The sequence below is a fragment of the Thamnophis sirtalis genome, unplaced genomic scaffold, assembly GCF_051295495.1.
Source record: "Thamnophis sirtalis isolate CommonGarterSnake01/CBP01778 unplaced genomic scaffold, rThaSir2_p1.2 scaffold_5, whole genome shotgun sequence".
In the NCBI taxonomy this organism is placed as follows: Eukaryota; Metazoa; Chordata; class Lepidosauria; order Squamata; family Natricidae; genus Thamnophis; species Thamnophis sirtalis.
This window is the reverse complement of record NW_028261385.1, coordinates 120209350-120232967: the sequence shown is the minus strand read 5'-3', so window position 1 is coordinate 120232967 and position 23618 is coordinate 120209350. Positions and strand designations below refer to the sequence as shown.

Here is a 23618-nt window from a genome sequence, read left to right as displayed (position 1 = left end):
TCTTTACATATCTACCAACTGGATGTAGAGCAGAAGGTAACTCTTGATTACAGAGGACTGGATCTGGGGTTGGACACTGCCTTTCCATCACTGGTACCAAGCAGTATCCAGCAGGGATTAATTCTGTCTTGTGGAAGGGTGAGCCGCTCCATTGGGCAGGAGATGATGGCAAATGGTTTCAAACGAAAAGTTGCTTCTGTCATAGTAGTTGCTTAGAAACTTCCTGCTTAATTCAGACACCTGAGAGCAGACATAATGGACTTTTGATCAAAATATATGAAAGGTCAGACGTGTTAGGCAATGGAGGAGGTTGTTGTTGGCTATTAGACATTGCTGATATTCTATGTGTTGGGGGTATTGTATGAATCCAATCACAGCTGGTGGAGGAATTTGTAGTTGAGCCTACTGCACAATTAAGCAGGATTTGGAAGTGTTCCACAGAATTGGCTGCAGCATTTGGAAAGGATAAATCAGATGCCATTGAGGGCAGCTTGACAAAAGTCCTGGAATTCTAAGAAACTCAAAAAAGAATTCTTGTTCCTTCTTTCATTTTTCTCTGTAGACTCGAGGCAAGGCCAAAATTGAAAGTGATGAAGCTGCCTAATGGAGTGAGCATATCAAAACTCTGATAAGAAACCCCTATGTGAATCAGGGAGGTAGGGAGGAAAACAAAATTAAGAAGCTGTAAAAAAAGATCCCCATAGAAATATCTTTATAGAAAAGTCTGTATGCTTTTAAAATAAGGCCACTATACATTATTAAGAAACAGTCATTTACTAGAGCTCAAAACACTGTAAGAAGTAAATGGAATTGTAATTTAGATAACAATAAAACTGAATGTCCCATTCCTTTTTTCTGTTTCCTTCCCTCCAACACTTCACAATTCTTCTTGGGAATGTAGAGCTACAACATTTGATTAAATATGTGTAAATTTAGTTTTATTTTTGTCTTCCTCCACTGTTTTTTTTAGCATAATCTATGATGAAGGTTTCTAGCGAATTCAAAAATACTATTTGGTGATACTTTAGTCGATTATAATAAAGAATTGAAAGAATTGGAACCTATGTTAATAAGAAACATAATTAAGCATTTAGAAAATGTGTTTCAGTTGAATTTGGCTATTTAAGATTAGGGAATGAAATAAAAATGTATTGCAACATAATAAACAAAAGTTAATGCATTGACCATCAGTGGAAAAAAATCCAAAATATTTTAGCAGACAAACAGAAAATTTAGAAAATAGCTATAACCTTTTGAATTTCCAAACGGTACTGATTACAATTAATGGTCTTTGTCACAATTAAAATCCAGAAGGAGACCAAGAGTTTGGAGAAAGGTTTATGGCGAGAATTACTCCATAGGATGGAAGGCACAACTGAATGTTCCCCCCCCCCCAGTTTCTTCCTTGCATGTCTTTGTTCTGATTTATTTTGTATATTGTATTATGTTCAAAATTTCTAATAAAAAAATGACAAAGAGAAAAATGTGGCAGGAAAAAAAAACGGCTGGAGTTCAAGCCATGAGTCAGATATGCAAAATGCAAAAGTACCATTAGCATCATCAAAGGGGTTTTTTTTTGTATGTAATATCATAAATTAATAAATTGTTATAAACAAGAAAAAAATCAAAGTTTCAGGAAAGAAAGAACCAAAAAATAATTGGTTTTTCCTAGTTTTGAATATATAAAATATTTTAAAAATCATATTTTATTTGGGTGACATATTAAATCCCTATTAGACTGAAAACTATTCAGCTGGGTATCCATTATAGCAGCTGCTACTTTAAGATTTGGAACTGGATAAGGCTAAAGAAAATACTAGAGATGAATTAGAGTTGTTTGGCAGACAGCTGGAGCTAGTAAGATTATGATGTAAGTTAGCATTTTCCATCCGTGGTCAGTTGTTGCAAATAGATTGGGCATTGTTGTAGTATTTCAAACACTGTAGAATTTGCTCGCTCTCCTTAGTCATACAGAAAAATAGGACAAAAAAATAGGACATGTCCACCTGGGGCAGATTGTGATGTTCCCGTGGTTCGTCCATGAGGCCAATGTGGAGAAAAGACAGGACACGATCTTTCTCAGGATGGAGCGACGACCCAGATTGGGGGTCTGAGAGCCCCTTTTATTGAGATAGGACAAAAGCAGGAGGAGCAATAGCATGTGATTAAAGACAGCCTGTAAAAGTACAATTTCTAATCTACTGCTCAGGGAAATTCTGTCTATACATGGTCAAATCCTGGAGTCGTTGGGTAAGGCACATCTAGAGTGAACTATCAGGATGTTATGTTATGCACTATCAGGATATCAGGATGTTATGAAGTTTGTTTCCTGTGGTTCAGCGTGGCTCTGCATGCCCTGGTATGAACTGGGCCATGGGTGACCCACACCTACACAAGGAACTATATTACAACAGCAGTTGTGCTTTTGCTGTTAACGGGGGTGGGGGGAGGTGGGAAAAGAAAGGGAAATGGTGCATTGCCAATTTTGCAAGGCTAGAACTGCATTTGGAAACATGTCTGCTCATAACTGCAAAACAGGTCAATCCAACATCTTCTATATCTTGACATGGAACACATAGTAGTCAAATAAAAAATGTCTGGTTAAGGAAAATGAAAAAAGAGAAACTGAGAACTGGGACTATTACCACCATATACGGAGGGAAACAGCAATATTTTGAAGGCCCTTATGGTGGGTGTGCTCAAGAACTGCCAGTTTTTCCTTCCAGAGGCATTTTCCCCCTGGTTGCTGAGTAACAGCTGCATGGTACCAGCAACCAAAAATGCTGCTTAGAACTTCAGATTCCAGTTTACCAACAACTGGTGAATTGCCAAAATGAAGAAGATTCCCCTCTATTTCAAGATGTGCCTTTATTCTCTCTGGCTGAGATCCAAGGAAATGCACAGCTAGTTCTTCATGCCCAAGGCAGATTTGACCTTGAGCTGGTCAAATAGCAGTAGTGGACATTCCATAAGGGAACTGCCTTTAGAATATGAGGGGGCTTTCAAAAGAAGTTTGGCTCCTACAGCTGGGGACGGGGGGGGGGGATGTGAGAGAGAGAAAGAGAGAAGTGCAGAATAAGTCATGTAAGAGGACAGTCCAAAAGATGATCCATAAGCCCACTAAATTCTGGAAGTGTATTTAGTACAACCTTTGCGATTTCAAACCTTTATTTTCTTTTTAATCTTCACTACTTGTACCATTTCAAATGATACCACTTTATGAGTCAGTTGTGCTTTAAAACTTTGTGCAATTGGTTGCATTTTACCAACTGACGAAGTTTTCAATGAAAAACGTTGGAACAAAAAGTTGTTAATAAATGGTACTATTATGAATTCAGCCCACATTGTTTGTACAAATAAGGCTGGACTATAGAAAACAAATATTAATATTTCATTGATTCTACCTTGTCTGTAAAATCTGACTTTATTTGACATTGCAATAGAAGGAACCATGCTGCAGGTAATATTCTACTTGCATGCAAGTATACAAATAAACTGTACTGTCAACTATATTATGCCTTCAACTAAGTTCATTACTTTTTGAATGAATGAAATCTAGTAAGTAGGCAAAAGCCAACTTTTTAGGGCGCGTGGGAAGGACCGGAGGTCGGGGATTATATGAAGCTCCGGGGGCAGCTCATTCCAAAGGGAAGGCGCTCCCACAGAGAAGGCTCTCCCCCTGGGGGTCGCTAGCAGACACTGTCTGGCCGACGGCACCCTGAGGAGGCCAACTGTGTGGGATCACACTGGATAGTGGGAAGCTACCAGTGACAGAAGGTGGTCTCACAGGTATCCTGGGCCTAAGCCATGGAGCACTTTAAAGGTCATAATTAGTACCTTGAATCGCACCCGGAAGACAACCGGCAACCAGTGCAGGCCGCCTAAAAGGGGCATAACATGGGAGCACCTAGGTGCCCCCATGATAACCCGCGCAGCTGCATTCTGGACCAGTTGAAGCCTCCGGGTGCTCTTCAAGGGCAGCCCCATGTAGAGACTATTACAGTAGTCTAGGTGAGAAAGGACAAGGGCATGAGTGACTGTGCACAGAGCATCCTGATCCAGGAAGGGGCGCAACTGACGTACCAGGCGAACCTAGTAAAAGCCCCCCCCCCGGTCACGGCCACCAGGTGTTCTTCTAAACTAAGCCACGTATCCAGGAGGACTCCCAGATTGCTGGCCCTCTCTGAGGGGGCTAAAATTTATCCCCCTATCATCAAAGATGGAACAATCAGGATGACGGAAACCACAGCCACTCAATCTTGGAGGGATTGAGCTTGAGCCTGTTCCTTCCCATCCAGATCTGCACAGCCTCCAGGCATCGGGACATAACGTTGAGGGCATCGTTTGGGTGGTTTGGGGTAGAGATGAAAAGTTGGGTATCATCAGCATATTGATGATACCGTACCCCAAAACCACAGATGATCTCACCCAGCGGTTTCATATATATGTTGAACAGGAGGGGTGATAGAACTGACCCCTGGAGCACCCCGCAAGTGATGCGCCTCGGGGTCGATCCCTGCCCTCCAGTCAACACCAACTGCGACCGATCCAACAGGTAGGAGGAGAACCACCATAAACGGTGCCCCCCACTCCCAACCCCCCAAGTCGTCGCAGTAGGATACCATGGTCGATGGTATAGAAAGCCGCCAAGAGGTCTAATAGGACCAGGACAGAGGAGCAGCCCCTGTCCTGGGCCAGCCAGAGATCATCGACCAATGCCATCTCCATGCTGTACCTGGGCCTGAAACCAGACTGAAATGGATCCAGGTAGACCAGGTACCGGGGAAGCTGATGTGATACCACACTTGAGAGACCGCCTACTGCCAATTACCTCCTCTAGACCAATAAGACCAATAAGATCGCATAGATTAGGCCTCCTCCGAATTCCATCAGCCAGCCAATGTTGACTGGCAACTACCCGGAGGAGAGCCTTCTCGGTGGCTGCTCCGACCCTCTGGAACGAACTCCCCGTGGAGATTCGTACCCTCACCACCCTCCAGACCTTCCGCATAGCCCTTAAAAGCTGGCTGTTCCAACAGGCCTGGGGCTAACGACTTGTAACCCCACTCGAATGGTGTGACTGTTGTGTTTTTAACGGTGTATGACTCTATGTTTGTAACTTGTCTGTCTTCCCCCCCCCCTTCAACTGTGAGCTGCCCTGAGTCCCCTCAGGGAAAAGGGCAGCATACAAATAAAGTATAAATGAAAAAAAAATGAAACTCTCGACAACCTTCGCTACAAAGCGAAGGTTGGAGACCGGATGATAGTTGGCTAAAGAAGCTGGGTCCAGGGAAGGCTTCTTAAGGAGGGGCCTCGCCACCACCTCCTTCAAGGCGGTGGGAAAGAACCCCTCTCTCAACAAAGGATTGGTAATCGCCTGGAGCCAGCCTTGTGTTATCTCCCGGGAAGCCAAGACTAACCAAGAGGGACACTGGTCCAGCACACAAGTGGCAGCACTGAGTCTCCCCATAATCCTGTCCATTCCCTCAGGGGTCACAGGGTCAAACTCATCCCAGATAGTCTCCACAAGATTCATCCCCATCGACTTGCCCAAATCTACCCAGTCAGGGTCCAAGCCTGTCCGGATCTGAGCAATTTTATCCTGCAGATACTTAACAAATTCTTCAGCCCTACCCTCCAAGGGGTCTTTCCCAGTTCCTTGGTTAAGTAAGGAGTGGGTCACCCTAAACAGGGTGTCTGGGCAGTTATCTGCGGATGCAATAAGAGCGGAAAAATGTTGCCGTTTTGCCGCTTTTATTGCCACTAAGTTCAGTTCAGTTCAGTTCAGTTTATTATATTTATATGCTGCCCCTTTCCCCCGAAGGGGACTCAGGGTGGCTCACAACTCAAACCAAGGAAGGGGGATACAGACAAAAAATTTAAAAAAACAAAGCATAACAATTGCATAATTTAAAACACACAACAGTCATACCATTCGAGATGGGGGCAACAGCTCTATTAGTTAGCTGCCTATTAGTTAGCTCTGGCCTGTGCCCTGGCAGACTCCCCTCCCCAAGCCTGTCTGAGCCATCTGAATCAACCTCCCCACCCCCTTAAAATTTGATTTAAAAAACCCCGTAAAAAACCCCTAAGAAGTCTCTTCTTCGCATGCCACCTCTCAGGATACCAAGATCCATCATTAACAAAGCATCTTGATAGGCAAGAAGGCCATCCCCGGGAAAGGGGGAGTTCCCGAAGGGAATAAAGTTCTGTCGCAGTATAACATAGAGGAGAGTGTGGTATCAACCAAACAGGGTGACATCACGGGGAGATGGAATGAGGAGATGACAAGTCCATGGGGGTGTGTGCAGCCAACAGTGTTCAAGGGGGACTATTGTTATGTCCATCATAACAATAGTCGGTGTTAAGGACAATATGTAAGAGTAATGGCCAGATGTCAAAATCGCAGCATATGATGAATTGCGAGGATGAAGCGGCCCATAATGGCAGCGGTGAGGACATCGGTGGCAGCAGCGCTGCTCCAACTTCAACAACTCCAACAGCTAAGCTCTGTCCACATCAGCTGCATTCATATCCATCGCCAGGGCCACACTCCGTTGACACAGTCCATAATGTCATAAGAGGAGGGGCCAAATGGCCAAATGACACAGTACGGTGGCCCAGGCAATGGCAGTGATACCAGAGGGGGCCACAACGAAGGACTCCCCCCCACTCCAACCATGCCATTCCAACTACCTAAGCCATCTTCTGCTGGCATCAATATCCATGCCAGCTGCCTCAGCCACTCCCCGCTGATCCAATGGTTTTCTCTGAAATGCCAATTTCTGTTGCAGGTGAATCAAACACACATCAATGAGATATGTTTGTTGCATTTACACTGTTTTAAAGTCATTGGAATGATATGTTTTACTAACTTGTTGGTTTTACTGGGATGTACATTCAACTAACTTAGTCTGGAACTAACATTTGTATCCCTTTGTAAATTCTTACATTTATTAAGAAAATTAGATTTCAGAAATCCAAATAAATCCAAAATAAATTGTTTTTATTTATCACATAATGCAAGAGGTGTTCCGTTCTAGGAAATATCTTTTTGATCATTCTGTGTGATTGTTTATTTATAATATATCTTGAAATTATATAAGAAGTTTTCTTATGCTGCTTCTCATTATAGAAATTCCTGGAACATTTACAATGACCACAAAGTGAGTCTAGAGTAAAACAAGGTAGAAGTAAGTATAAACTACATAGGTATAGACTAAATACTTGAAAACAATCACTTAAGTGGAAATGATAGGGAAAATTAGGTTGGGGAAGGCCAATTCAGGGATTTTCAGGTAGCACACCTGACATTTGTCAAAATTTATCCTTTGAGAAAGACATTCCTAAACAAAGAAGTCCCATCTATTTATCATGGGCAAGTATAATAGAGAACAGAATCCTTTCCCTTAAAAAAAGACTATATCTGATTGGGAGTCTGTTCTTTAAAGTCCTTCACACTCATTATGTGTGTTATATCTGTTATAACCATTATATCTGTTAGAGATTGTAACACCATTATTATGATAAAGTAAGTTAGGTGAGACCAGGGGAATCATCCTCGGTATGGCCATAGTTTGGCCTCAAATAATGTCCATGCAATTTTTCAGTGGCAACTCATATAAAAAAAGAAGTGTTAAAATAGCTTCACCGAGCATGGCCAAAACCATGAGGAGTGTTGGGATTTGTGGCTTAGCAACCTCTGGAGACCACCAATTCCACACTCCTATGATACTGCCTTGTTGTAGTGCAACAATTGAATGCCTGCTTTGTATGAAAATGTTTTTTGGTTCCATTCCTTGCATCTTTTGGTAGATCTGAGAACAATTAGAGAATTGCTATCTTCCAAAAGTTAAAATATGTCAATAAATAAAAATAATAAAAAATAATTGATAAGGTAAAGGTAAAAGTTCCACTTGCACATATGTACTAGTTGTTCCTGACTCTAGGGGGTGGTGCTCATCCCCATTTCAAAGCCAAAAATCCAGTGCTGTCCGAAGACGTCTCTGTGGTCATGTGGCCAGAATGACTAAACGCTGAAGGAGCACGGAACGCTGTTACCTTCCCACTAAAGTGGTCCCTATTTTTCTACTTGCATTTTTACGTGCTTTCAAATTGTTAGCAGAAGCTGGGACAAGTAAAGGGAGCTCACTCCATTATGCAGCGCTAGGGATTCGAACCGCTGAACTGCTGACCTTTCTGATTGACAAGCTCAGCATCTTAGCCACTGCGTTCCTATCAACTATCAAATAATTGTTAGTTGATCCTAAAAGGCAGAATCCGTCCACCACAGCAATATCTTCACTGCCAGTTATTTCTAAGGCTGCTGGTTCTGAGGTATGCCTGGAAACCATTGAGCAGAATTCTGGTTAACAATGTATGAGAGCAGAGCTGGGTACGCAGAGCAGATTTTTGTTCTTCACTAAGTTACATGTAGTCCCCAACTTGTGAATGTCATTGGGCTCTGAATTATGGTCTTATGTTGTTGGGGTCATTAAGTAAGTCAACATGTGATCAGATGCAATTTTATGACATTTTTGTGGAAGTAAAGTGACTGCCACAGTCATCAACCAAATCCATTTTATCCAATGTTTTTGCCAGAAACCAGAAGTAAATGTCAGAAAACAAAAACAAAAAATCATGGTCACATGACCATGGGATGCTGCAAATGGCTGTAAAGATGAACCAGAGACCATGCAATCATGTGACTCTGACAATATGACTGTCATAACTTCAAAATTGGGTCATAAGTGGCTTTTGGGGGGTCTGTCATATCTTTAAATAATTGCTAAGCGATTGGTCATAAGTCAAGAACTACCTGTACTGAAAATGTGTAAATGAGAGAAAGTTCAGTTTAGGTTTTTTTACGTAAAGTGTGGGAAATAAATAATATCTTACCCTTTCCTTATGTTTCTGAGGTATATATTAATAGAACACATGCAATGAAACTGGCAGATGACTCTGGTGGGGAAGGAAACTGATAAGAGAAACTGGATTTTTCCTGATATAAAAAGATATGGGTACAATAAAGGACATTGTGCATGTTAGAAGGTGCTAATATCAGTAAAAGCAGATGGGCTTGGAACCTTTTTTAAAGGCATTGGGTCAGACCATAAATCTAGCTACAAAGGTCATAGAATAATTTACATTGTTTTCTTTATTCCTGTGAAATAGTGCCTAACCTTAACCCTAACATTTACATTAGTTGGTTGGGGGCTGTTTTGCATTCTTTGGGCCCCTTACAAATTACTGAGTAGCTCAGTGATTATTATAGTTTTTATGCCATGTATCTCTAAACATTTTGGTTCCTTTTTTTAAAGTGAGCATTTTCCCACAACAAAATTGAATAGCTTGAATTATAAAATATTCCATTTGAATATGGAGTTGAAGGTTGGTTGCCATACGTAAAAAGAGCAGTATGTAATGGAAATATAGCATTTGTAAAAATAAGTGGAACCTTATGTAGCAGGAAGGGTGCTAAGAAAGTACTGTACCTCTTTGTTTGTTGAATCTATTCATGAATAAAGTATAAGGAATGGTGTGGTGATATTAGAGGTGTGTTGTTTTGAGATGTGAAGGTACATGTCACTTTGTTTGGAGATGATGCCCTTTGCAGCAAATGTTAGATAGGCAGTATGATGCAATAAGACATATAGATCTGGAAAGTAATATATTGATACCCAATATAATTGTGTTGACAGAGATAAAAAATGAGCATTTGAAAGATAAAGAAAAAACTGGAAAAATAGATAAAATAACTAAAGTCATACTTCTTGACAAAATGTTTGTTGGAAGAATGAAGAAATTTGAAGAAGTGAATATGTTGAGCTAGGCAGACAGGAGAATGAATGTTTATCAAGAGAAGCAAAAAGATCGTTTGTATAATTGTGCTTCTTCTCACTTTACTATATAACCTGGAGAACTAGACAGGGCAGTCAAAACATAAATAAATGTAAATTGAGTGCAGTGGGAATGAGTTGCTTAAGTATGAATGATACAAAAAGAAGAGATAGGTAGAGAATGAATGTGTGAGAATGATTGTGGTCCAGATAAAATAAATAAATACTGTATTTTTCGAACTATAAGACACTTTGGACTATAAGTCGCATCTAGCTTTTGGAAAGGAAAACAAGAAAAAAAATCTGCCTCTGCCTCCCAGCACCCATCCAGTATTCATCTGGCCAATTCTCTGCTGCCTGTTCACCACCGCCCATTCACCGCCACTGCCCATTCGCCACTACCCATTGCCGCCATAGCATGTTCTAGAACAGCTGATTGGCGCCGCACCAAACACCACCACCCCGGTTGCAATATTAGCTGTATAAGATGCCCAGACATTTCCACCCACTTTTTTTGGGGGGGGGTGCATCTTATACTCTGAAAAATACGGTAAATAAAAATGCTCTAGTGATTTGACCATATAGTGAAAATAAATGAGGATTGTGTCACAAATAAATAATGAAGTTTGGATTTGCTTGTTCAATTTCTATAGCTGCCCCTCTCAACAAATGGTGGTGTGTTAAATATAAATCTGGTATAAAAACAATTATAACAATAATGAATGAAAATAAATAGCAGCTAAGAAAACATCATATTCCATAATTACGAATACAATGAAAAACTTGCACATACTCAGGGTTTCAGATTCGGTCACAAAGCCAGATCTTTAGGGCCTCCTGAAAGGCCTGTAGGGTTCTGATCCCAATCTCCAGAGAGATGATTTCAATAAGGCAGGTTCTGGGGCAGGCAAGGCTCACTTTTGGATCTTACCAGGCAAAGTTCCTTAGTTAATGGCACCCAAGGAATGCCCATCCTAATGGATTGGATTGGACAAGAAGGAACAACTGGGGAAAGACAGTCCCTCAAATAACCAATTCCAACCCAAGATTGGCCCTAAAGGAGACAAATTGCACTTAGAATTGCACCTGGAAGCACAGCAACAAACATTGTGCCTCGTGTGCTGAGTATTCAGTGCTATTTTTTATTTGTGCCGCTGCTGCATTCTGCACCAGTTGAATTGTCAAGAGTAAGAGACAAGGAAGGAAGTGGGGGAACATCCAAGAGTAGATGTTGAAGGGATTAAAAAAAGAGAGAGATGAATTAAGAAAAGAAAAGACACTGTAGGAATTGATTGGTTGAATGTATAGATGACTTCCAGGAATAGAAAGCTATGCAGAGTTATGGTTATATATGAAGAGGTGTGATGAGTGATGTTCATGTAGATTGGATTTAGGTAAATTTCATTTTCTCTTCTCTTTTGCCTTTAACTTCTTTATCTTATTACTTGTAACACTTTTTCTCTGCTTTGCAAAATAGTGCTTATTCCAAAAGGGAATAGCATTATGGATTTATATGAAGCAGTTCAATATCACTTCCTGTTAAAAGAAATCTCAGATCAGGCTGCAATTAAAACATTAGGTTAAAGGAGTTAAAATATATATTTAAATTTTTTAAAGGATATGAAAGAAAATAAAGAAAATATATAAAGTAAGTGACATATAACAAGGCCCTTTCTGTGGTGATGTCCCAAATGTTGAACTCTTTCTGTGAAGAAATACATAAGTTATTGATTCCATTGACATGATGTTGAACTAATCTTTGATTCAGCTTTCATGATTCATTAAAAACTATGATAGCAAATGTGGTTTTGGTTTCACTGTTTGGTGCTCATTTTAATACATTTTTTAAAAAACTATCTTTCATAATACTTTTAGTTTTTAATTTGCTTTGTCACCTTTTTAATGCGAAATGAAATGAACCAATAAACAATAATGCAATTGCTTTTCTTCTTTTAAATCAGTGATGAAATGGAAAGAGAGGAAGCAGCCATCATATGGTGATCTTTCTCACCATATTGGAATTTTAGTATATAACTGTTATTATTTACAGCTACATTGGGGCAAATATCTGAAGTTAATGATGGCAAATTGTATTTCTTTATTTATTAGATTTATACCCAACACAATAAAAAAGACTTAGCAGCATTGAGATAGCCATATATAACACATCAAAATAAACTAAAAAAAGATAAAATTGATCCGACCAACACCATACACATCCAAACAAGTAAAAAGTGGAGTCATTTCATATCTCAGAGGTTTCCTGAAATAACTAATGTCAGAATGCCAACTGTCAGCCTCTGCTTTGCTGTTGCTTCGACTGCCATGAAACGGGGAGGGGGGGCATGGTATTTGGGAGGAGTTACTAATTGTGCTGGAGGAAGGTTCTGGAGCTCAGCTGCCTGTCGGACTACGCATGTGTAGGAGATTCCCGCCAGGACTAACGGCACCGACATTCCATCTTCGTGATGCCTTTTGAAGATCTCACACCTGACACTTGGGAGAATTATGATTGGACTATAACCGTGATGCCAAGGGGTGGGGAATGGGTTATTCTATATATCAATCGCTTTTGCGCCTAAATAATCAGACTTTGCTACGCTATGCCTTTAATCATTTATAATTAGTAAAAGTACACTTGATTTCTACTCATGGAGTCTCGTGGTCTTCTTTCCTAATTATCTAATGGAGAGGTTCTGACAGCCAACAATCCTAATTGATTTTTTAAAAGGAGGCTTATGCCTGAGTGCAAAAGCATAATAGATAGAGATGGCATAAATAAAGATGGACCTTTAATTCAGTTTTAACTCCTGGCAACTTCCTGGACAAGATTTTAAGAAGTGGTTTGCTTTGGCCTTCTTCCTAGGGCTGAAAGAGAGAGGTCCCAAGGTCACGCAGGGCCAAGGTCAGCAGCTGGCTAAGGCAGAACTGGGATGGATATACAGATCGGGGTACTGATTGTCTGTTTTTAACCTAAAGGGCCATGGATTTGGGTGCCACAACCTTTAAACAGGCATATGGAAATTTAGATCCACACAGGAAGTAAGGGGGAAGCAAAAACAGTGTAGTGACAGCATCCTACAATTCAGGGGCTTTCACCAGACACTGGGGCACAAGAATTATAATGGAGTTATAATTATAATTTGGATTATGGCATCATTGTGCATATGTCATTATGTGGGCTTAATTGCAATTTATTGTGGCTATTGCAGTGCGCTAGGCATGTCTTCCCACCCAGCATTTCTCCCTTCTTCTGATACCAGCAGTTGTTTTAAATGGAAGCCCACATGCGTGGTTTTCCTTTTCAGGGACTCACTATAAAAGAAATAAAGATCTGCACCAAAAATCTAAATTGTATCTCTATTTATGAATTACTTTTGTACTTTTAAAATGTCTCAATTGTTCTGCCTATTGAGATGTGCTTTTGAAAGTGATAAAACTGGCAAAGATTTCAGTGTCATCGGTATCATTTCAGCTGACAAGCTCTTGGGCTGAACTTCTTACAATGTACTTTAATTTACATTTCAGGTGGTACGTGTGTCGTTAACCCCACGGATCTCTTTTGCTCAGTTCCCGGTCGCTTGTCCTTACTCAGCTCCACTTCCAAATACAAAGTGACCATTGCAGAAGTGAAACGCCGATTGTCTCCACCAGAATGTCTCAATGCCTCTCTTTTGGGAGGGATTTTGAGAAGGTGAGAAACTAAAAGCAAAGTGCACAAGGGCAAATAAAAATAGAAAAGGGAAGAAGAGCATGCATATCAGTGGTGGGTTCCGGATCCAATTGCAACCGGTAGATTGCAACGGGGCCCAGCGTCCTCCACATGAATGAATGTGGCGCGCGCACACACACGCATGTCACACTCATGCGTCGTACCTTCTAGTGATGCCTCCGCAAGCCTCCACAACGCTCCAGCTGCTTGGCTGAGTGTCACACAAGGGCTGTATGCGCCATGTGCGTGCATGGAAGCATCAAAGGCTTTAAAGGACAGGTAAGGAGCTCAGGCAGGGGGGAGCATCATACCGGAACGGTACCCGGTACTTCGGGCAAGCTCCGGTACTCCCGTACCAGGGCGTACCACCTGCAACCCACCACTGATCCATATCCTTGCTTATTGTTTCATTTTATTTATTATTGTAGAAGAAAAGTTATTAAGTTGCAAACTAAGAATATCTAGCTCTTAGGCAGAGATTGGGGATATTTGTAAATAATCAAGTAATTGAAAACAAATGCCAGCAAAGCTAAAGAGAAGATTGTCTTCACCTTCCTCCACATTTCTTTCCTAATAGAGCAAAATCCAAAAATGGTGGGCGGTGTTTAAGAGAGAAATTGGACAGACTGGGCCTCAATCTGCCTGCTGGAAGGAGAAAAGCAGCCAATGTCACCCTCTTGACATCCTTGGTGGAAGGTAAGATTTGTTCTAACTGTGGTGTTAGACTTTTTGGCTTCTGTTCCTAGGCTACACTTACATTTCTGAGTTCTCGGAAACAAACGAGAAGATTTTTAAAAATCATTAAACAAAGACTGTAAAATCAGGAATTTAGTATAAGTAGCATGATTCGTGAACATTCCCATGGTTTTATGTACATTTTATGTCAGGTGGAGAAATAATTGGAGAGAGAATGGAGCAGGGGAGGGAGGTGGAAAGAGAATTTTTAAAAAAATTAATAGAGTCATGCTAATGTTTATTGTAAATCCTTAGCAGGATGCACTCAAGTACAAACGTTAATTTAAGAGCCAAGGTGGCGCAGTGGTTAAATGCAGCACTGCAGGCTACTGCTAGATCAGCAGTTCAGCGGTTCAAATCTCACCGGCTCAGGGTTGACTCAGCCTTCCATCCTTCCGAGGTGGGTAAAATGAGGACCCAGATTGTTGGGGGCAATATGCTGACTCTCTGTAAACCGCTTAGAGAGGGCTGAAAGCCCTATGAAGCGGTATATAAGTCTACTGCTATTGCTATTAATTGACAAAATAGTTGGTGTGGCACATGGATGTTTTTGTTGATACTTGGCTACATTTATAGTATCAAGCAATATGTAGGAATATACCAATGATCAGCCTCCAAAATAGGTCTTAGAACACACACAAAATTAACACAGAGATGATGTTTTAGCAGTTTAAAGAATGTTATCCACTTTTATTAGTGGGATTATCAGTTAACCTATGCATGAGAGACACTGTTTAGGCACCAATGTGCTGTTCTTATAAGAGCAATTGAGAAAAAAAATTCAAGGATGATGTCCTAGCAATATGGCTAGCTTTTGTTTCATTAAGATAGCATGCATTTTTTTCAGTCCCTCACCACAGTCTCAGTTGGGTGAACTGATAAGAAATAAAGTGTTTGTAAGCTAGAAATAATGTACAGCACTTTTGCAACTTTAATTTTGCAGGAGGATGGATAGAGAGTAGAGAAGGGAGTCTTGTGTTTCTCCATCACTGTTTATATTTTCCTCATAGAGGACAGGAGAATATAAAATAAATCCACGGTTTAGGAGGTGTTTTAATATTTTAGCCTTCTCCACAAATCAGATTATGGTTAATGTGGGCTCTTAAGACTTTATTTAAAAAAAAATTCAGTGCACAACTCTCCAAAATATTCGTAAGCAACAACAACAGTCTTTTTCTCTTAGCCTCACTTGATAAACTTAACTAATTATACTGGGGTTCCATTGTGAATTCCTCCTTTCTCTCAAGTCTTGATAATACAGAGATGCCATTTGCATTTTATACTGCAAAGCAAGGCCATTTGTCAGGTTATTATCTGGCTTTTCTTGGGGTGATAAAATAGTTTGACTTTTATCCTTTATCTTTATCCATCTTGACAGAATAGATCATTTATTGCCATTATCATCCTCTGTAGAACTCTAGCATTTTTCTCCACATCAACTATCTTCAGCAACCTTCTTCAGATTTTCCTTGTTAAGTAACAAACCTCCTGCACATTGTTTTTATAACTTTAACCATAAATCAATAGTTCATCTGGGTTGCCAGCCACTACTTCCATTCCGGAACAAAGTGATATGGTAGCTACCAGTGGTGGGCTCCTACTGGTTTGGCCAAGTTCGGCTGAACCAATAGTGGTATGCTGGCCTGGGTCGCAGAACCGGCAGCAACCCAGGCTGGCCACACCTCCAAACTGGTTCCCTGATCGCTGCAGTCGCTGCTGCCATCTTGTTTTGGAGTATTGCATGTGCGCAGAACAATTTCTATTGAACTGTGCATGCACATCAAGCACGCACGCAAAGCACGCACACAAGTAAACCGGCACCAATGCCGGCTATAACCCAGCCCTGGTAGCTACAAACAAGTATGATGAGCCAGCAAATAATTATTAACAGCTAGAGGCACATCATATTACTTCCTCCTGGGGAAGATTTATTTTTCTGAGGCCTTCACAATGGTTCATTTGTAGTTCTGTCACAGATAGCAATCTCTAGGTCACTCAGTTCCCTATCAAGGTAGGAAATGAGCAAAGTGGTGCTGTTTTCCTGAACAATGCAACAGAACAAATTTGTACGATTACAGTGTCAAATACCAGTTTGCCACTCCTCTGTTAAGAGTATTTCAGTCTTTCTAACCAAAGTTGAAGTTTGTGAACTGTGATTGCTGTGAATTTTTGATCCCACATACCTCTTTTCCCTTGGTAAGAACTTTTTGAAAGATAAAAGGTTCGATATACCTCATTTAAAAATTATTGCATTAACACTGCTCTCACCCTCACATCAGAAGCATCAATGCACAGAAAAAAAAGAAAGGTTCCCTCTTAACACAGGATGCCTACACAAAGCTCTCTTTTAAATCTTGAAATGCCTGTTTACACTTGGGAGTTTAGTGAACTTTATTGAGCTGCCTCCTGGTTACACGTAGACAGGTTTTGCATTGCAGCAGGGATATCCAGCATCAAAATGGTGGATGCAACTGGGTGATTGATGACATTACAAGCAGAAAATAATACCCTAATCAAGGAACTGTCAAAGAGAAAACAACACCCCCACCAGTGGTGGGTTCCAGATCCCATTCCAACCGGTATGGTTGGAACGGGCCCGACCTTGCCCACATGGACGCACGCAGCACGCGGGCACACATGTGTGGTCTGTGCATGCATCATACCTGCCTGCGATGCCTCTGCAAGCCTCCGCAACGCTCCAGCTGCTCGGCGGAGCGTCGCACAGGTGCCATATGTGCCAAAGGCTTAAAGGACAGCTTGGGTGGGCGGATGGGCCCTCTGGAGCACCAGGTACCACGTGCCCCAGGCAGGTTCCAGTATACCCGTACCGGGGCGTACCATCTGCAACCCACCACTGACCCCACCAAAACTGATAGGGCAAGCTATTGTATATCAAGGGGAAGCAAACCCCACATTCAGTCACACCAACTATCTCAGGGATTTCAAACTTAAGGCCCATGGGCTGGATGCAGCCAATAGGGTGTTTAGATCTGGCCCATGGGGCCAGCCTGGAAATAGCAGAGGACCAGCCCACGATGCTTCTGCTAGCAAAAATGGGGTGCAGAGCGGGGGGCATGTGCAGTCCCTTAATGCATACATGCCCCTTTTTCAGCCTGGACAATCTTCTGCAGCACCCTACCAGCCAAATATATGCCTTTGCAAAGAATCCTCACATTTATAAGCTTTGCTGATCCGTAAAGCAAAGGAAAGCTCAAGTTCACATGTAAAGTCATGGATTCACATCGTAACCAATTTGCTTAATGACTGAGTTGTGGCTCCCAGTTGTGAATCCTAAATGAGGGCTGCCTGTACAGGAGAAGCTTTCACTTTGGGAGAGTCTATGGAGATTCCCAGTCATCCATGTCATGCTTGTCCCAAAGATGCTTTTTTTCAAGAGGCAACTGAACTTTCTGGTAGAGTTTTCTTGGAAGAAATTTGTCAATAGCCCTTACTTAAATCCAAAGTAAATAAGTATTTTCCATATGTGTTTATTAGATTATCTATTCTTAGGCCAGGCTAATTATCAAACAATTGCTTGCTTAAGTAGTCTTAGGTTTATACAAAATTTAACTTCTTTTTTGTCTCAGGAACTAACTCTATATGTGAAGACCATTTTACTAGTCAAGAACAGATTTTTTTCTTCTTTCTTCAGGCATCTCTGTAATATGATATGCAATATGATCTCTGTTTCTGTGCTCTACTAATGTAGTAGTGCTTGGCTTATTTGTAAAAATATCACTGAAGACTTCTTAGATCTGCTTTTTGTTGTGAAGATAAGCTGAATTCTACCCATGTCTCAATGCATTCGGTATGAGTATATGTGACAAGCAGGTTTACAACTGCTTTGCTGAATAATCCAATTCTAGACTTGGCTGTTTTCTTTCAATCCGCTGGTTGACATGACAGGCTGTGGTTTCTTCAACCTCAAGTCTATTTTGCAGTTGGCAGGTTCTGCTTTGTGGATTGCATTTTGCATTCCTGGCAGGCAACACTCTCTCTGCCCCCTTCTAGTGATTTGTTTCTGGCTTTTATATCATACCTGCATTTCGTATATTTGGCAGTAGTTTTGGGTGTTCCTTGCCTTGTCACCTAGTTTCTGCAGTTTTTCTCCTTGACTGAGAACTTTATTCGGAACTTTATTAGTCCAACTGTCCTTCACCCCATCTATGACTTTTCTTGGTTATCTTCCACACAGCATGACTTAAAAGGGCTGCTTCCAGTGGAAAGCCTGTGACTCTTCTCTATATAAGGAAGGCAGACGTTCCAGTGTTTGAATCGTCCTGGGCAGGTTTCTTTTACATGATTTTCAGAGTCTGATTTAATCATTCATTTAATCCATCTGTCCGTAGGTTCTCCTGCCAGATATCCCCAGTGCTATATATAAATGCTTTAGCAAAGCAGATTGGAAGTTTGGGGCTTGATCTGTGAAAATCTCATTAGGTACACCCACTCTACTGAACAGTTTAAGCAACTCATTGGCAATGACTTTTGTGGTAACTGCAGAAGGGAATTGCTGCAGGGCATCTCATAGCATAATCAGAAATTACAAGGCTAGACTGATTTCTTTTGGCTGACTTTGGCAAGGGACCAGCAATGTCCATAGCAATTCTAGAAAATAGAAAGGGGGACGAAAGGATTTTTTTTCCATGCGTCTCTTGTCTTGTCCTTCCTTGGGGGTCTCCCCTAACTATAAGAAGAACCCAATTTCTCTCCGCAAATCAGGATATGCTACTCGCTCATCTCCATTTTCAACCACTGCCTTCCTACAACTTATCAAAGAAGGGTCTTTTTTCTTGGAGAGGTCTAATATCTACCTTCCATTTGTGCTTTAAAGACTAGGTTTTGTGCCTGTTCATCTATCAGTCTTTCTTTATGTGGCTGCTTCTCTGGATCAAAGATGTGGCTAGGATAGCAATACATCAGAAGAGAATTCTGCTCCTCATTGTTTTTCTCGTTCTTGTAACTATTTATTATAAACTTTCTTTCCAGGCATTATAGCCAACATTTATTCTTCTAGTACTTTGGGTTGAATCATCCTTTTCTCAAGTAAGATTGCAGTCTATTGAAAACAACATGAGTTTCATGATACAACAGAGGTGTTCCTGATTAATATAGCAAACAAGGAAATAAGCCCGCTATGTTCACCCATGTACTTATGCATACATACAAAGCCCATATTTACTTACAGACCTATAACAATAGAGAAGGAGAAGAGGGTGATTGTGAACTGGCACTTCCTCAAAATTACCACCATTTTATCAAATAAGCCCAAGCCAGCAAGTATTAAAAATAGCAAATGTTGTTTAAATGTTCTGTCAACAGTTTTTTTTCTTGAATAAAGTTAGAATAGAATAAAATAGAATAGAATTATAGCAATAGCAATAGCAGTTAGACTTATATACCGCTTCATAGGGCTTTCAGCCCTCTCTAAGCGGTTTACAGAGTCAGCATATTGCCCCCACAGTCTGGGTCCTCATTTTACCCACCTCGGAAGGATGGAAGGCTGAGTCAACCTTGAGCCGGTGAGATTTGAACCGCTGAACTGCAGCTTAGCAGTCAGCTGAAGTGGCTGCAGTACTGCACTCTAACCACTGCGCCACCTCGGCTTATTTATTTATTATTTATTGGCCAAGTGTGATTGGACATACAAGGAATTTGTCTTTGGTACATATGCTCTTAGTGTACATAAAAAGACAAGATACAAGTTCTTTCACATGTTATTTATATGTCAATGGATCACAAGGCTGTGATCTGTGACTATGTTAAGATAACATCAAATGTCTTTGTCTGGCATTGAGATACAGAGTTTTCTACTTTCACTTTTATGATTAAGTTCCTGAGCTTTTTTAGACTTTAAAATGCACACATTTCTTAATTTTTCCATGAAATTTTCCAATTAAAAATATATGTAAGATAGAAATCAAATGCATCAACACATAGACAGTGGTAGAAAATATTTTAGAAGAATAGGGTATATTAGGCAAAATGCTGACATTAGGCTGTGCATGCTGTGTGTCCCATCAGCCAAGGAATGTCCAATGGTGGACACTAGTTGATGTGCCTTCTCTTCCATAGCCTTCTGGAACAGTCTCCATTCAGAGTTGAGGATGGCCCCAATCCTCTTGGCCTTTTATAAGAAGACCTGGTTTTGTGTCCAGGCCTAAGGCCCCAAGTGTGTTAAGAGTCCTGTTTTCTGGCTGTATTGACATCTATGTAGCTCAAGGTTGGCTTCAGAGGTGAGGATTTATTTTTGGTCAAGCCACAGGGACAACCTTGAGCAAACCATCCAGCATCTCAGTCCCATTGGCCTATGGCACAGTGTAGAGACCCTTCAAATGAATACTACATGAAAGATCCAAAGGAAACAAAACAGTGACAAAATACACAGACTCACAAAGTGCTTGTAAGTGCTGAAAAGTAATAGAAAGTAGTAGGAAAATCCTGTAGAAATATGGTAAGACCTGGGGAGGAGGTAATTGTTTCTAATTCTCTAGTTGGAGAGTACTAAACAAGGATTACAATATTCATTTTGGGAGGGATTGAGGGAGGTTCACTCCCCTCTTTGGGCAACTTCCATTAGATCCCACTCTTAGCTTTTACCTAGCAGCTTTCATTCCATCCAACGATAGCACTGGAATGGCAGCAATAATTCAGCTGAGAATTTAATCCCATTTCTTTCTATTCAAGTGAAACCTCCTAATGTTAAAAGCTGCTGTTGGTTTTTCTCCTTGCTGTTTATGGATTTTAAAAGGATAAGGTGGTGGTGTCTTCTCATGGGCAGTGATATTCCTGAATGATTCATCTCTGGCAAAAAAGAAGAGTCTTTTTAACTAATCAAAACTTTAAAAGAGTCCACTTTAAAAAAAACACTGCTTGTATAATTCACTGGTGTTTTGTCTGGTCACAGGAGAAGCTTTGCACTTGGCCAGGGACTTTGGCTATACATGTGAAACTGAATTCCCAGCCAAGGCAGTTGGAGAACATCTTGCCAGGCAACACATGGAACAGAAGGAACAGACAGCAAGGAAAAAAATGATCCTAGCAACGAAGTAGGTTGTTTAAATGCTACCTTGTTCACCTGTGAGTCTAGAAGCTAACTACGGCAATGAAACATAGAAATCAATTATTCTTTATCTATGGAATTCTTATGTTATTATATAAATTAAGCATTTGTCAAACAGTTTAAGAAATGCTGATAAACTGTGCACAGGTGTTATGGATTTAAGAAGACATTCTTGGGGAAAAAAGCATTCATACATACTTTCTGTAGTAATATAATAATCAAATTCTACTGATAATTCTCAGGCCAATTCTAGAGGTTATCAAATTGTTCAGCGAGAACTTACTCAAACAAATATGCCCAGGTCTGCTTCATATTATTTTTTTATTTCAAATTTGTACTAACTCATGGAACATAATAAGGTGTATTTGATCTCCTAATTCATCATTTTTATAGCACAGTGGACAAAGTATATTGGTTGCATTGAATAAAGTCATGCTGTTGGCATATAAACAAAAGACTCAGGTAGTTCCATTGACTGCAGCAGGACTTTAGCGTGGTTTCTTTACAACTCTGTGGTTCATTGTAGGATTATAATTTGATCCACAAACCATTCAAGGTATATGACATAAACCAGATTTAAGTGGTCTTATGGACTGTATAGGGTTTCATTTATAAGAATCCAGCCAAATGTGTTTATCAATCAGGCTGCCCACATTATATTGCACAAGTTTTAAGCAGGTGCTTATAGCCAAGGACAGCCATGTCCACTAAGGTGTGTCTTTGTATTTCTGCATGGCCACGACTTGAAACCTGGTGAGAAGAAGGAGGTTACTGAAAAGAATACATACAGTATCAAAGGGTTTCATAAAAGTAGCAAGCTTCCTGTTTCCTTTGAAAGGGAAACCTCTTTCCTACTTGATGTGTAACCCCTCTTCAAAGAATCCCCTTTGGCTATATCAGCATGCCACGATCCAAAAAAAATCACCAAACTGACTTAAAGTGGCAGAAAACAAGCCTCCCCTTTTATTAGGCCACATGCAGGCATTACAATCAGAAGTTCTAAAATGCACAAACATACCAGAGGCAAGCTGGCCTTATTATAAAGGGCTCTGTAGCTTCCCAAAGGAACCATAAAAAACAATTATGCTGCCATGACCAAACAGAATCTTAAAACATTTACTAAGACAAAAGCAAGCCAATTGGTGTATCTGCATATGTGGCAGCCTACCCTTTCAAAGTGAGACTTTTCTGCCAAGAGATCCATAGCTTTTGCTTAATCTGCTACCTCCGACGGAAGCTCACTCACTCTAATGGTTTTCATTACAGCTTTTCAGGCTGTACAGTTCAAATAATACAACTTATCTGCATTCTACTTTCATTTTAAAATAGTACCAGGCCTATTTAATTTGAATTTTTAATATATAGCTAAGGAGGTAGTAATGAAAAAAAAACAAGGAAAGACCTTTGTCTGGTATCTATGGGATGCCATCCAAATGTGTCCAGGAGAAGAGGGCCAAGAAGTCTTCGTGGCTTCTGACTGAATAATATTTCCATTTGATGGTGTGGGTATGCATGGTGATAGTTAGATAATCTTTTCTGGTACATCCTACCCAGTAACCTATAATGTATGAATGATGTTTCTCAAGACAAGAGTCCCACTATGTGGCTTTCACATAGCAGGTTCAGAAGCAAGGGTGCGGGGGTTGGAGCGGAGACGAGAAGACGAATGCGTACTGAAAAATGAATGGAACCAGGATAAGGAATGAGCAATGCCATAACATGAATTAACTTTTTCTTTAAATTTACACAATTGATATGATCCCTTCCCACCTCTTTCATAATGTCTGCCTTCTGGCACATTAAAAAACTGACAAACCTAGTGGCCACTTTTGGAAGGGTTCAGAGGGATCTGCCAAATTTTTAAGGATGCATATTTGTTCTTCATAATCTTAACATTTAGGTCAACCAGTGTTGTTTTTTTCTATTGACCACTGACAAAGGAAGAAAGTAAGCTATTCTGCTATGTAAACAGCATTCATTTGCCTCTTGCGCAATCCATTCTTCTAGTAGAAATTTACGTAAAGTGGTGTTAGTTATATATTATATTGATATAATTGTGCTGAGGGAAGCATATGTGGTATGAATAAAGCATTTATTCAATGAATATGGTAAGTAACCTTAATGAGTATGCATCTATTTTGATTCTAGGCAAATATGTAAAGAATTCCAGGATCTCCTAAGCCAAGACAGGTCACCTTTGGGTTCCTCAAGACCTACTCCAATATTAGATCTGGATATTCAGAGACATTTAACACATTTCAGGTATGAC

The 23618-nt window shown here is 40.5% G+C and overlaps 1 protein-coding gene across 2 annotated transcripts in view; it reads left to right on the top strand.

Annotated features, from left to right (window-relative positions):
- The window catches only part of TFAP2D (transcription factor AP-2 delta), a 48113-nt gene that overhangs the window by 13285 nt on the left and 11210 nt on the right, over positions 1 to 23618 (top strand). For both annotated transcript variants that reach the window (XM_087716792.1, XM_087716793.1), the window contains exons 4-7: positions 13368 to 13533; positions 14129 to 14247; positions 21194 to 21335; positions 23498 to 23611. In XM_087716792.1, the coding sequence (XP_087572918.1) occupies positions 13368 to 13533; positions 14129 to 14247; positions 21194 to 21335; positions 23498 to 23611 (541 nt within the window). The remainder of the gene's footprint in view (positions 1 to 13367; positions 13534 to 14128; positions 14248 to 21193; positions 21336 to 23497; positions 23612 to 23618) is intronic.